Genomic DNA, 15,071 nt, shown 5'->3' with positions numbered 1-15,071 from the left:
CCTCTGACTCCTCCTTGGACTGGGAGTTCTGCGTGATGTGGTGGATGCCACCCCCTGCCCCGCCCCTGCCCCCTGAGTTGCAACAGAGGGTGTCAACCCAGGCAGCACATCAGACCTTTTTTTTCTTTTTCTTCACATCAGACCTGTTAATATCTGCTATGGCCCAGGGCCCACTCCAGATCTATGAAATCAGAATCACTAGGAGTAAGATCTGGGCATTGGTATTTTTTAAAAGCCATAGAGGAATTTGATGCAGAGAGAATTTGATGCATTGCTGCATAATTCCAGATTAGAGCCAGGATATTCAGACATGGGCTCTTAACACCTTGATATCTTCAGAACTGTGGCTTTCATATTGAAATAGTAAGGAATTCCAGCATCTCCAGGGCACACAATCTTCCTGTAGCTCACTGAATTCCATACAGTTTATTGACCGCCTGATCCTCGGTGAACACAGTGCCAGGCACTCAGGGTACTAAATGGACAGTCTGTCCTGCTTGCCTGAAACTTCTTTTGTGGGAGGGAGACACCAGACTGCTAACTCTCACCCGGTGGGACCAAGGTTGTGCTTTAGGTATGAATATGGCTTTGTGAGACAAATGGGAGAGCCACTGGTTTGCTGGGACTGCAGAAAGTTTAATGGGAGAGAGGGAGCGAGAGAGGCAGATAAGAGAGATTGATTTGAACTGGGCTGGAAGGAATGTGATGAATTTTCCTGGTGGAAAGGAAAGGAAGTGCCATTCTGGGTGAGGAAGGGGACAGCAAGTGTGGTAAATGCAGTGAAAATACAGAACGTGTGGTGGGGACCAAATTTTGATGCCTTCCTGAGAAGTTCAGATGTGATTCTATAGAACACAGGAGGGAGGGTAGGGCCCAAGGACTTCTGGGACAATGGCATATTTTGAATATTAGGCAGGGGACAGTAGATTCAGGAGTCATTGTTTGAATGGCACTTTTTTTTTTAATGTAAAAAATGTAAAAGAATGAAACTAGAACACTTTCTAACACCTTACACAAAAATAAACTCAAAATGGATTAAAGATCTAAACGTAAGACTAGAAGCTATAAAACTCCTAGAGGAGAACATAGGAAAACACTCTCTGACATACATCACAGAAGGATCCTCTATGACCCACCTCCCAGAATATTGGAAATAAAAGCAAAAATAAACAAATGGGACCTAATTAAACTTAAAAGCTTCTGCACAACAAAGGAAACTATAAGCAAGGTCAAAAGACAGCCTTCAGAATGGGAGAAAATAATAGCAAATGAAGCAACTGACAAAGAGTTAATCTCAAAAATATACAGGCAACTCCTGCAGCTCAATTCCAGAAAAATAAACGACCCAATCAAAAAATGGGCCAAAGAACTAAACAGATATTTCTCCAAAGAAGACATACAGATGGCTAACAAACACATGAAAAGATGCTCAACATCACTCATTATCAGAGAAATGCAAATCAAAACCACAGTGAGGTACCATTTCACGCCAGTCAGAATGGCTGCTATCCAAAAGTCTACAAGCAATAAATGCTGGAGAGGGTGTAGAGAAAAGGGAACTCTCTTACACTGTTGGTGGGAATGCAAACTAGTACAGCCACTATGGAGAACAGTGTGGAGATTCCTTAAAAAACTGGAAATAGAACTGCCACGCTATGCTATGCTATGCTAAGTCACTTCAGTCGTGTCCGACTCTGTGCAACCCCACAGACGGCAGCCCACCAGGCTCCGCCATCCCTGGGATTCTCCAGGCAAGAATACTGGAGTGGGTTGCCATTTCCTTCTCCAATGCATGAAAGTGAAAAGTGAAAGTGAAGTAGCTCAGTCGTGTCAGACTTTTATCGACCCCATGGACTGCAGCCTACCAGGCTCCTCTGTCCATGGGATTTTCCAGGCAAGAGTACTGGAGTGGGGTGCCATTGCCTTTTCCATAAGACCCTGCAATCCCACTGCTGGGCATACACACTGAGGAAACCAGAATTGAAAGAGACACGTGTACCCCAATGTTCATCGCAGCACTGTTTATTATAGCTAGGACATGGAAGCAACCTAGATGTCCATCAGCAGACGAATGGATAAGAAAGCTGTGGTACATATACACAATGGAATATTACTCAGCCATTAAAAAGAATACATTTGAATCAGTTCTAATGAGGTGGATGAAACTGGAGCCTATTATACAGAGTGAAGTAAGCCAGAAAGAAAAACACCAATACAGTATACTAGCGCATATATATGGAATTTAGAAAGATGGTAACAATAACCCTGTATGTGAGACAGCAGAAGAGACACAGATGTATAGAACAGTCTTTTGGACTCTGTGGAAGAAGGCGAGGATGGGATGATTTGGGAGAATGGCATTGAAACATATATATTATCATATGTGAAACGGATCGCCAGTCCAGGTTCGATGCATGATACAGGGTGCTCAGGGCTGGTGCACTGGGATGACCCAGAGGGACGGTATGGGGAGGGAGGGGGGTTCAGGATGGGGAACACATGTGCACCCGTGGCAGATTCATGTCGAAGTATGGTAAAACCAATACAATATTGTAAAGTAATTAGCCTCCAATTAAAATAAATAAATTTATATTAAAAAAATATTTATTTGTTTGGCTGCACCAGGTCTTGGTTGTGGCACACAGGGTTTTCCATCTGTTGTGGGATCTTTAGCAGCAGCATGGGAACTCTTAGTTGCAGCATGTGGGATCTGGTTCCCTCACCAGGGATTGAACCCAGGCCCCTTTCATTGGGAGCACAGAATCTTAGCCGCTGGACCACCAGGGAAGTCCCCGAATGACACCTTCTTGACAAACCCTGCGGGGAACCTCATACGGCCCTCTAGCCCCTAATGGCTCATCTACAGCCACACTTGTCAGGCTTTGCTCAGGATGCTTGTTAGCCTAGAAGACCTTCCATCTCCTTCTCTGACTGCTGACAACCTCTTCAGGACAAAACTGATGCAAATGTCAGCTCTTCCATGAGGCCAGCACTGGGCCTCCCCTCTGTCCTGTGTTCCTCCAGCCCTTTGTCTGTTCTTTATTTTATTCTGTGTTCTTCTGGAAATTTATGAAGAGCCAGGTCTCTCTTTCTCTCCCCTCCTCTTTCAAGTCCCTTGAAGACACAGTTCTCTCTTTCAGGTCCTTAGTAGGGACTCCATTAAGTGTATTGAATTGGACTCGTTTGAAAACCCGTTGACTGCCCCCCGCAAAGGATTGTGGGGAGCCTCCCATCCCCATGCAGAATCCAGGTCCCTGAGTCCATCACCCCCACTTCCGTCTCCTTTCCTACAGTCACATATTCCCTCTCTGTGTGCCCAGCCTTAGTGGAGCATCCCCTTTCCTGGGAGACACGAAGCAGGAAACGCTGGCAAATATCACAGCAGTGAGTTACGACTTTGACGAGGAATTCTTCAGCCAGACCAGCGAGCTGGCCAAGGACTTCATTCGGAAGCTTCTGGTTAAAGAGACCCGGTAAGAGGACAAAGAAGAGAAGGGCACTGGCCTCGCAGGTCCTGACTCTCTCCTGCCACTTCTCTCACAGGCATGCCAGCCATGCCTGCTTTGCCACAGGCTGTCATCAACCATTGCAGTGTAATCTGGGCAGGTGCTGAGGAGTGTGAACTGGCCAGGACTTGGCTTTCATCTTGTTTACTCAAGTCTTTCTCTTTTCTTTTCCTCCTGAAATGCAAATAACCATGTGTGTGTGTGTGTGTGTGTGTGTGTGTGTGTGTGTACGTAAGTCAGCCTGGATTTTTTTTAGAGCTCTTTATTTTTTGCAGTTTGTCTCAAAGGTACCTGGAAGTAGAATTCTTTAAAGGAAAGGGGCAGGGTTTTCAAGACGATTCAGGATGGGAGTGGGGAGGGTGTCCAGCCCAGAGGGGTCAGAACAGCGGGAACATAGGAGACCTGCTAATCCCACCCCTTCCTCAGGGCTCAGGGTAAGCCCCATGCATGTGTGATCAAAGGAGATGGGCAGGGAGTTGGAGGGTGCTGGCTGCCCAGAGGATGGATGAGCTGAGGCGGGGTAAGTCCTCACATTCTGGAAGGCCATGTCCTCTTGATCCCATAGACTTCAGAGAGACATAGAGTGGGGTCCTCTAAAGTGCAGTGCCTGGTTTCGCTGTTGAAGGGCAATGGTAGGAGGGATTGCCCCACCTGGGTACAGAGCAGGGAAGGACCGAGAAGAGATCTGGAAGGCAAACAGAAAAACAGAGACCAAAGTTTTCACAACGGAGAGCATTTAGGACTCTCCAATAGTGTGGGGTTGGGCCCTGCAACCCTGGGACCAAAAATGAGGGTTTATATAAGGTCATTCTATTGAGAGGTCTGCCTGGACTGCTTTCTCTAGTATGCAGGAGTTGTAGCCTGTCCCCCATCCACCTCTGCATTCCTTATGATTCTAGTTTGATGGCAGTGGTTGAAGGATGCCAAAAAGCAGGTCTGAGAAGACTGAGAATGGAGACTGCTGCTCTCAGCTTCTCATGGATCATCACTGTTTTCTGATCTTCATTTAGGAAGCGGCTCACGATCCAAGAGGCTCTCAGACACCCCTGGATCATGGTAAGCGCATGGTGACGAGTTTCAGCAAGCAGGTTCCTGCTCTGTCGCCAGGGATGCCTGGGCCAGATGCGGGGGCCCTGTGACAAGGCCTTTGCTTGAAACACTGACCCCTAAGCACAGATGAAAGCTAGTTGGGGGTCTCCAAGGGTCTGGGCTTGTTCAAATAGGTCTGCAAGTTTAAGTTTCTATGTCATATGTTCAGGTGACTTATGAAAAGAAACTTTCACAAACCTCAGTTGAAATCTTTGCTCTTTGGGCCATCTTAAAAACTGTTCTTTGTCTCAAGACACGTGTGCGTGCTAAGTTGCTTCAATTGTGTCCAACTCTTTGCAACCTCATGGACTGTAGCCTGCCAGGCTTCTCTGCCCATGGGATTCTCCAGGCATGAAAACTGGAGTGGGTTGCCATGCCCTCCTCCAGGGGATTTCCTGACCCAGAGATAGAACCTGTGTCTGTTACATCTCCTGCATTGGCAGAGGGGTTCTGTACCACTAGCGCCACCTGGGAAGCCCCTGTCAGAAGACACGTCACAGTTATTCTCAAAAAAGAAAACAGGACTCCTTGGCTATAGAGAGAGATCAGTGACAGTTGAAAACCTCAGATTTGTTACCAGGGCTCCTTGTTTCTGACTTTCAAAGCTCTGAGTTAAGGATGACTCAAACCGGGTCAGTGGTTTCCTTAGGCACCTGGCAACCTCAGAGAATGGGCCGCCCAGCTGGAGGCCTGCTGGGGGAGAGGCAGCCACCCCTCAGGGCAGTTCTGTTCTCTCTGGGGAGGGTGGAGGCACAAAGGTGACTTCCTGCCTAACCCAGTTTGTAACTGGGCTTCTGGCTGCTGGGTGTTCAGAGAGCCTGGCAGTCTGGTCTCAGTGAAGTGCATGCGATAAGCACTTTGGTAGGATGGGAATCAGGGGAGTGGGACTCTGACCCTTATTCTGCTGATGGATGAGATGTGCCCCTCCAGGAATGTCAGCAGACCTCCCTTTCACTGGAATTGTTAAGTGGGAGAGCTGGTGAGGGTGATCTGAGGGTTGCAGATGAGAACGGGCAGAGGTTCACAGGAGATGGGAGAGCAGAGAGGGCCGGAGTACCCTGGAGAAGGCCAGGTTCATTGACTCAGTGAAGGATGGGGAAGGCTGAGTTTGAGTGCAGAACTCTAGGTTTGAGTGCAGAGCTGGGAAGTCTGGGGGGCTGCCTCCTTGCTCAGCATGCTGAGTGTTGTTGAGGCCCACGGAGCCCACAGGCCCTGATGGAGAGAAGCCCCAGTTTCCCCCATCAGCCATGGCCTTGTGCGCTTCCTCTCTGGAGTGGATGCTTGCAGAATCCTGGCTGTAGCCTGCTTGTTTGTGCGAGCACCCTTAAATGCTATGCATGCAGAGACCCTCTCTAATGACCGTGAACCACCCTGCCCGGAAATGCGTGTGCAGGCAGCACCCTGTCCTCCTCGACTTTTCTGATGGTCTGTGGGGGTGCTTATCCCACCCTGGTCCTCCCATGGCCTGGCGCATGCGGTGAATGCAGAGGCGGCTGGAGTGCCTTCCGCCTGCACCTTGGAGCAGACATCAAATTAACTCTGGCCCTTCTGTCTAAACACCCACCAGTCCAAAGGAGAGATCAGAGCCCCAGAACAGCACAAGGCAGAGCCCAACCAGCTGAAGACCAAGCGTCTGAGAGAGTACACCCTCAAATGCCACTCAAGCATGCCCCCCAACAACACCTACGTCAACTTCGAGCGCTTTGCCCGTGTGGTTGAAGATGTGGCTCAGGTGGAGCAGGGCTGCCGGGCCCTGACAGGGGCCCATGACACCATCCAGGATGACGTGGAGACCCTGATCTCCATCTACAATGAGAAGGAGGCTTGGTACCGGGAGGAGAGCGAGAGAGCCCGGCACGACCTGTCTCAGCTCAGGTACGAGTTCCGCAAGGTGAAGTCCTCGAAGAAGCTCCTTCGAGAGGACATCCGGGCCACAGGGTCCCGCCTTGGGGACGCAGCCAGGAAGCTGGACCACCTGCAGACGCAGTTTGAGACCCTGAGGCAGGAGCTCTCAGCAGACCTCCAGTGGCTCCGGGAACTGGTGGGCGGCTTCCAGCTGGAGAGTGGGAGCGTGGACAGCCCAGGTTCCGTGTTCTGCCGGGACGCCAGTGAGTCCTTTGGGGAGCTGCTCAACAGATCATGCGGCGAGGAAGTGTTGGCCGGCTTGAAGCTCTGAGCACCAGCATCGGGTCACTAATGCATCCTGGATGGTTTGCTGAAGACTGCTCCCAACTGCCCTGCCAGGCATCAACTCAAATTCTCCTGCAGGGGTGTGTGTCTGTAGCATAGCCTTCCACCTCCTCCCAGAATCCAGAAGCATGGAGGGACTAGCTAGTTATCCATTCTGTGCCTCCTCTCACCTGCCTGGTTTGTTGGGTGACTGGCCGGGCAACCAGGCTGTTAAAACAATTGCTGTTGAATACCCCTCAGCATTCCCTTCTCCAGAGGGAGACAGCTGGCCCTGGGGAGACACTCCGGGAGACACTCAGTAACTGATTTTTGATAATGGACTTGATCACATCTCACTTCCTGCTTTATGGACTGCAGGTCTTGGGTACCATTTGAGTTAACTAGGGCTAATAGTCAGCTTGGTGTTTTCCCGCTGCTGATGGCAGAATTTTAAATTCACAGAGAAAAGATTACTTTTCATTTACATTGACATTTAACTCACCATGCATTTATGTTTGTGATCCTTAAAAGAACTCTGTGAGACAGGAAGGTAGGTGGTATTACTGTTGTTGTTACTGTTATTTCCATGTAACTGATGAGGAAACTGACCTCCGGGGGAAATGACTTACAGCAGGGTCATTCATAGCTAGTTCATACAGATGAAACATGAACCCAGGATGCCTGAGTCTAAGATGAGGTATTTAGGAACAGATAGCTTTTGATGTAAAAATGCACTTTAATATTAAAGTTCAGATCCCAGAAGTAAAATAAGCAACTTCATGTACTTTGCCAGGTAATGTGGAAGCCTCATATCCTCTAAGTGATTGTCCTAAAAAGTGTGTCCCAGAAGGCAGGCAGTTTATTGTTCCCATCCAGCCCTTGCCTGTCTGAAGATCAGCCTGAGGATTAGGAGGGAAGGGGCAGCATCTTGCCCTTCTCCACCTTCCCTCCTGTGGCTCAGGGCTCCAACCTTCTGTTGGGAATGAGAACCCTTTTCTCATGTCCCTAAGGTCTGAAGAGGGTGGACATTAAGACTGGGAAGCATGAGACCCAGTGGTCCCTTCCTGACCACAGGCTGTGTGCGCCCCTCCCTAAAGCCTGGATCATCTCGTCTCCCTTTTCCCATGGGAGAAGACAGCCAGCCAGCTCACAGAGGCAGAGTGTGGACAGTGGGCCCAGCGCTGTGCTAGAAGCTTGGGGGTGACAGAACAGATCGTATCATTCCAAGGTGCCTTCTTGTCAGAGAGGAAGGGTAGGTGTTATTCTGAATTTGGTGCTGAGGAAACAGAGAGGGTGTGATTTGCCCAAGGGCACAGTAGAGGCGAAAGTGGACGCCTTCTGATGGGGTCTTCTGCTTCCTTCCCCTAGCTGCCCCAGGCGCCAGGGGTTCACTCTGCTGTGGGGCAGGTTTACCCAGACACACCCATCTATCTACTTACAAAGAATTGTTCAGCACCTGTCAACTGCTGGGCACTTGTCCTGTCCCCAGGAATACAATGTTGAATGAAAACAGGTGTGTTTCCTGCATTCATGGAGTTTGCAGTAAAGGACTCCATGTTGATCTAGAACATTCTGCACAGGTAGAACTGCAGCTGGGACATATGCTATGAGAAGATTGCAGCACTGCAGGAGCCTGCAGTGGGGGGTGACCTAGTCAGAAAGGGTGTCCCTGAGGTGGTGACTCTAGAGCTGAGATCAGCGAAGCAAACCAGGGAGAAGGTAGTTTTCCCCACAAAACTGTCATGCCAGGGCTCTGTGCTGGGAGGGGGCCTGAGAGCTGAAATTGCTCAGGCAGAAAGAAAGCTGGAGAGGAAAGGAATATGATGTAGATGTGGCTGGAAAGAAGGCAGGGCCAGTAGGGCTTTGCCATACTGAAGAGCTCTGTCTCCATCCCCAGGGTCATGGGACTGAAATGGGTGCCCAGCAGTCAGCAGCCCGATGTCATGGCAGGGGTGGGGCTGCCCAGGGAACAGCACAGATGGGGCATGGTTTAGAATGATCCCATGAAACCATGTCTTTAAAATCCTACCTCCCTTTCTATTACATGCTGGATCACTTCAAATATTATATATAATATTTGTAACAAACAGTTTTCATCAAGTAGAAGAAACCATATTTTCACCAAATGTAAGATGCATCATTATTTTATGACCCCAAAATAAATTTAAAAAGAAGTCCAAGATGGGAAGTCTAAGAGAAAACACCAAATACAAAGCTGGGACACCCTCACTGAGAGGGGAGGTGAGAAATAAAGCCACCAGGTAGGAGGGGAAGGCAAGGGAATGTGTGCATTTCAGGCTTGACACTGGGTCGCTCAGTCGCTCAGTCACATCCGACTCTTTGCAACCCAATGGACTGTAGCTCACCAGGCTCCTCTGTCCATGGAATTCACCAGGCAAGAATACTGGAGTGGGTAACCATTCCTTTCTCTAAAGGATCTTCCCGACCCAGGGACCAAACCCAGGTCTCCCGCATTGCAGGTGGATTCTGGGTAGTCCTGACGCTGGGTAGAAGGGTGGAAAAATCCTCCCCTGAGAACAGGAGCCCCAAGCTGGTGGTACTCAGACAGAATTCCTTTCTGCATTTACACAGTTTCCTTTCTGCATTTACACAATTAGTGGAATCCAAAAGAACCTCAAGCAAGAAATCTAATGTTAAACAGTCTGAGGCTGGGTGGCCCCAATGGCTGGCAGAAGCAGTGTGGTCATCTCCTGGAGCACCTGCCTTCACTTCAGACCCACAGTAAAGATACGATGCCATTGTTTGAGAGAGAAGTCCTGATTTCAGAGATCCAAAAATGTGCATCTTGGAATCAATGAAAGATGGCAAAGCCCTGTTTTCTATGCCCTGTCTGGGAGAATTGATACAAACAGCCCATCTACAATCTCTCCAAGAACTTTTCTGCCCTGTCACAGGACAGAATATAATCATTTGGCATAAGACACCTCAAAAATTAATGGTCACTTTGGCCAGGGCAACCAAGTCAAGGGCTTTCCTGGTGGCTCAGGCGGTAAAGAATCCGCCTGCAATGCAGGAGACCTGGGTTCGATCCCTGGGTTGGGAAGATTCCCTGGAGAAGGGAATAGCTACCTACTCTAATATTCTTGCCTGGAGAATCCCATGGACAGAGGGGTCTGGTGGGCTGCTGTCCATGGGGGCACAAAGAGCCAGACACGACCAAATGACTAACTCTTTAACTTGGCCGAGTCAACAGGTTTCCTAAGGCAAGGAAGCCCCTGATTGAGCAACTCAGGGCAAACTTTCTTGTGAGGGTCGAAATAAAATGCAATAAAGGAGTAAGCTGTGGATGATGATTTGAATTAGGGAGACTGGGAAAAGAGCAGGAGAAGTGATTATTTTAGAATCCTGCTGCTGCTGCTGCTAAGTCAATTCAGTTGTGTCCAACTCTGTGTGACCCCATAGACGGCAGCCCACCAGGCTTCCCCATCCCTGGGATTCTCCAGGCAAGAACACTGGAGTGGGTTGCCATTTCCTTCTCCAGGGCATGAAAGTGAAAAGTGAAAGTGAAGTCGCTCAGTCGTGTCTGACTCCTAGTGACCCCACAGACTGCAGCCCACCAGGCTCCTCCATCCATGGGATTTTCCAGGCAAGAGTACTAGAGTGGGGTGCCTTAACCTTCTCTGTGCTGGAGGTTCTCAGGGGTGAGCCATCTGACAGCCTCCTTTTACAGCATTTTACAGGACAGGGTTTGTCTGGAGTCTCCCAGCCAGTCAGCCCCGGAGCTGACTGGAGTCAGAATCATAAGTGGATTTCTTCACTGTAGTACCGTCGTCCTCTCCATGTTCATGTCCAGTTGTGGGTAATAGCTTGTCATTTAGATGTTTTATGAACAGACTCTTTTAAGAGTTTCCAAAGTTTTAAGAGTTTCCAAAGACAAAGTGAAGTGAACTGAAAACTGCACTCCAAATCTTTCAGGAAAGTCAGAGGGGACCATGACCTTCCCCTGCCCCCTGACTAGTCCAATGCCCATCACCCTTTGGCAGCAGAACCTGATGCCAAGGGGAGTCCAAGGAGGCTGGCGGAATGCCCAGCCAGAGGACCCACTTGACTCCCCTCCACATGCCCACAGCTGGCATTTTAGCAGTGACATCAAAAACAGGGCAGAGCAGGGCCGATGAGGCAGGATCGGGTGTTTCATTGGCATCTAGACAGACAAAGGCCTGGTGGGGGTTGCCGCTCTGTGGGCCAGCCCGTGTGCCATCACAGAGGATCTTTCAATTCATCAGGCTGTGAATGAGAGGTCAGCTTCTGTGCTCTCTGCTGATGCCATCGCAGAGAGGGCAGGGTGAGCCTGTAACATCTTCCTGAACAGCGGTTCCCAAGAGGCTGGAGAGTTGGCACCTGGGGAAGGCAGCAGCCTGTCCTGCTCTGGGGCAGACGCATGAGGCACACAGTCACCCAGCTTTGTGCTGGGGAGGGTGGAGACGGTGTGATGGTGAGCCGTGCTTCTGCAGAATCGGGATGATGGTAGCGAAGGGCGGGAGCTGAGTCATAATGGTGGGAGAAGCCAGAGTCTCCTCCGTGAACTTCTGTCCCCACACCACCCACCCACCTCTCCAGGTGATCATGAAGGTGGTGGCTCCCCACATCGCTCCTTCAGGCAGCATGGTGGTCCCATGCCAGGGAGAGCTGGCAGTGTGCTCAGCTATCACGCCTGCTCTCGGCCTCTGTACCCGTCTGTGGAACTGAATGGCCTTTTCTCCTTTGTCTGTGAACACTCTTGGCCTGTGGAGAAGATTTTTTGCCCTGGAGAGGAGACCCAGCAGTGGGCATATTTGAGGAGTGGAAGCGGCCAGTTCTATGAATAAACACTGATTGTGCCCTGGCTCTGGAGGGAGGTGACAGATAAGGACAAGACAACCCTTGAATAAAAGATTCAGTGTCTGGCACAGGTAGGGCCCCAACCAACTGTGAGTGAGAAAGGCCATGGTGAGTGATAAAGCAGCGGTACCTAGTATTCCAGAAAACAGGAGGGAGATGAACTCTGAGGAAAGGTAAGGAGATGGCAGGGGTTTCTCAGGTGGCACTCATGGTAAAGGACCCGCCTGCCAATGCAGGAGACATAAGAGATCAAGGTTCAATCCCTGGGTCAGGAAGATCCCCTGGAAGAGGGCATGGGAACCCATTCCAGTATTCTTGCCTGCAGAATCCCATGAACAGAGGAGCCCTGTGGGTGGGCTACAGTCCATAGGGTCACAAAAGTATTGGATATGAATAAAGCGCTTAACATTCTCAAAAGGAGGTGGCAGAGGGCATAAACATTCTCAGGGCTGGGGGGTGTCTTCCGCCAACACTCCCCTCCCTCTATAACCTTGAGAAGGTGCCAGGCAGAACTTGGAGGGATGGGATGAGTTTGGATTGTGGTCTGGAACCTAGAGCTATTAAATGGAAATTAAAGGAGATTACAGAGATTCAAAAGAAGGAGAGTTTGCGTTTTTAGCTTTTCATTATGGGAGATTTTCAAAACTTGCATGAAAGTGTTAAGAATGGCTGAGTGAATTCCATTTATCTATTACCCAGCTTCAAAGTATTTTAAAGCAAACTTCAGAGTCACTTAACTGATACATTTTCCAGCAGGAATCTCTTATAAAGTGTTTTTTTTTAACCATGACCACTGCACCATGATGGCACCTGACAAAATCAAGAATAATTACTTATCACCATCTGTACGCACAGCCGGACTGACATGCCCCCCGCTCTTCTCGAGGGTCTCCTGCTATACTCAGTATGTTCAAATCAGGATCCAGACACAGTCCACACATGGCAGTTGGATATAATGTCTCTCAAGTCTCTTGTCTTCAGTACTAGAGGGAGAGCTTTTGAAGCTTTTCTTGGGAATTAAAAGTTGCTCAGAAAACTGAATGTCCCGGAGAGAAGATGAAAAGGAAGAGTGTATGCATGCTGAGACCTGACTCAGAGAAGGTCGGGTCAGGCAAAGAAAAGGGCATTCTACCTCTTTCCATTGGCATGCTCAGTAGCGGGACAACCTGCTGGCACACAGCCTCGCTGAAGCTCCCCCTACTCAGCCATAGCGAGGCAGACTCAGGCCTCCTTTCCTGGGTAAACAGAGAGGTAAGGCCAGCAGGGCTCCAGCCAGCAAAACAATCAGCAAAAGGGAGAGGTGGAGATGCCACCTACAGAGGAAGGAGCAAGGCCCAGAGTGACAGTCCTGGGCGAACCAAGAAAGTGGGTGCTCAGCTGTCCTTGGCTTTCAGTGGAGGATGGGGCTGGAGGAGTGACTCAGATGGAGGTTTGAAAAGTTGCAATCTGTTTGCAGTTTCTAGAGGAGGCTGGAAAACCAGGATTCTGGTCTTTATGCCTGGACGGATGGCTGCTGCGTCGTCTCCATGCTCTGTGGATGTTGGTGCTGGCCTAGCTCTCCACAACAGACACTTTTTTAAACTGGAGGATAATTGCTTTACAATGTTGTGTTGACTTCGCTGTACAGCAATGTGAATCAGCCATAAGTATACATATATCCCCTCCCTCTAGAGCCTCCCTCCCACCCTACCCCTATTTCCACTCCTCTAGGTCATCATAGAGCACCAGGTTGAGCTCCCTGTGTTATACAGCAGCTTCCCATTCACTGTCTGTATTACACATGGTAATAATTACGGTTGGAGGAGGTTGGTCATATGTGCTTAGTCGTGTCTGACTCTTTGTGACCCCATGGACACAAAGGGGTCCTGCCAGGCATACCAGAGTGGATTGCCATTTCCTACTCCAGGTAATGTGTATATTTCAAATTATATTATCTCAGTTTATTTCACCCTGTTCTTGCCCCCACCATCCATGTCCACAAGACCGTTTTCTACATTTGCGTCTCTATTACTGCCCTGCAAATAGGTTTATCAGTACCATTTATGCATTAACATAAAATATTTGTTTTTCTCTTTCTGACTTACTTCACTCTGTAAAACAGCTCCCTGAAGGACTTTTTCAGAGACGTTTGTGTCCGCATAAACAAAACCTGACTTTAGCCACAAAGTTCTGTCTTCTTTTCTCCCTTCTCAGAATTTTTCTGTGACACTTAACATACTCCTAGGAGCCTGGTCAAAACTGCCCACATTGGTGTCACTGCAGGACCACAAGGCTGAGGGCTTTGTTTGCAGAAAGGAGGGCCAGGAGCAGGTGGAACAAACTCCATCTCCCCTCACACCCTCAGTTTAATCCAAAGTGTTGGTGTCACATTCCTTCTGGAACTTACATCACTGCAGAATTTACATCTCTCTGACTTCAAGACCTAGAAACAGTGTCAGCGTTTGGTGAGCCTCTTAGAAACTGACAAGGCCCATTGATTGGGAAAGGCCAGCCTGACAGGTTTATATACTCTTCCTCGGAATTCATGCTGTTTTGTGTAGAACACAGACAGGGTCCTTGAAGTGACTACGTCACCTCCCAGGAGCAGCCTGTGGGAATGGTCCCACGTGATATTGCAGTTGGGCATCTCTGCTTAGTGGCTCATACTGCTAGACCAGGTGGAAGGTGGGATTCTCACTAACGGGATTCTCCTGGCCTGCATGTCGACCTTCCAACCGTGGGGTTTAGCTAACTCTCTCCTGGCAAGGGAGCCAATCAATAAGTAGACAAGAAGAGGTCCCTTTGGTCCCAGAGTCCACTAATCAAACTCTCCAAGTGCAAGAGTGTCCCCTGCCAGGATTAGACTGGAAGGTGAATAGCAGATATTTGTGAAGTGAGAGGTAGAAATGTTCTGTGGGGTGGCAGGAAGCCAATGACCTTGGGAAGGAGATACTAGTTGCTGGGAGGTACAGAGCAGGGGGATTAACAACTGAATAAATACAGAATAAAAGGTCAGGTAGTGACAGGTCCCGTGAAGAACTAGGGCAGAGGCACAGTGACTTGCACAGGGCAACCAATGTGCTATTTTATATAGGGTGACCCTGAGGAGGTGACACTGGAGCACGCACCTGAATGAGATTATACAGTAAGGTCCTGAGACCTTGGGTTCCTGGACTAGCAAGCAGACCCGTGCAGTGAAAGCCACAGGGATAGGAAGGAGATGGGGAGAAGATCAGATGAGAGAAAGACCCAGATGGTACAGGCCTTGGGGTTCTTGGTGAGCTTCTTGGGTTCTTTTGAGAGTGCCTGGAAACTGCTGGAAGGCTTTGATGCCACGAAAAGGCAGGATCAGAACAGACCAGTTGTCCTCTGCCCTCTTTCACGGCTCTCTTGCAGGGAGGACCTTAACCCAGGGCAGGGCTTGCGAAGGGGGAGAGGCAGTTAAGGAAAGAGTTGAGAGAGCACGACATGAGCTGATGGTGCCCT

General features: G+C 49.4%; 1 protein-coding gene across 5 annotated transcripts in view; it reads left to right on the top strand.

Annotated features, from left to right (window-relative positions):
- The window catches only part of DAPK2 (death associated protein kinase 2), a 142,610-nt gene that overhangs the window by 119,315 nt on the left and 8,224 nt on the right, over nt 1-15,071 (top strand). For 2 of the 5 annotated variants that reach the window (XM_070378060.1, XM_070378059.1), the window contains exons 8-10: nt 3,321-3,473; nt 4,517-4,562; nt 6,163-13,299. In XM_070378060.1, the coding sequence (XP_070234161.1) occupies nt 3,321-3,473; nt 4,517-4,562; nt 6,163-6,771 (808 nt within the window). In that variant the 3' untranslated portion in view covers nt 6,772-13,299. Of the gene's footprint in view, nt 1-3,320; nt 3,474-4,516; nt 4,563-6,162; nt 13,300-15,071 lie in introns of those variants that run through there. The other 3 variants (XR_011465666.1, XR_011465665.1, XM_005894527.3) reach the window with 3 other exon arrangements.

Source organism: Bos mutus, chromosome 10, assembly GCF_027580195.1.
Source record: "Bos mutus isolate GX-2022 chromosome 10, NWIPB_WYAK_1.1, whole genome shotgun sequence".
Classification (NCBI taxonomy): Eukaryota; Metazoa; Chordata; class Mammalia; order Artiodactyla; family Bovidae; genus Bos; species Bos mutus.
Note: the sequence above shows the minus strand (reverse complement) of the source record. Positions and strands in the feature narration are given on the sequence as shown.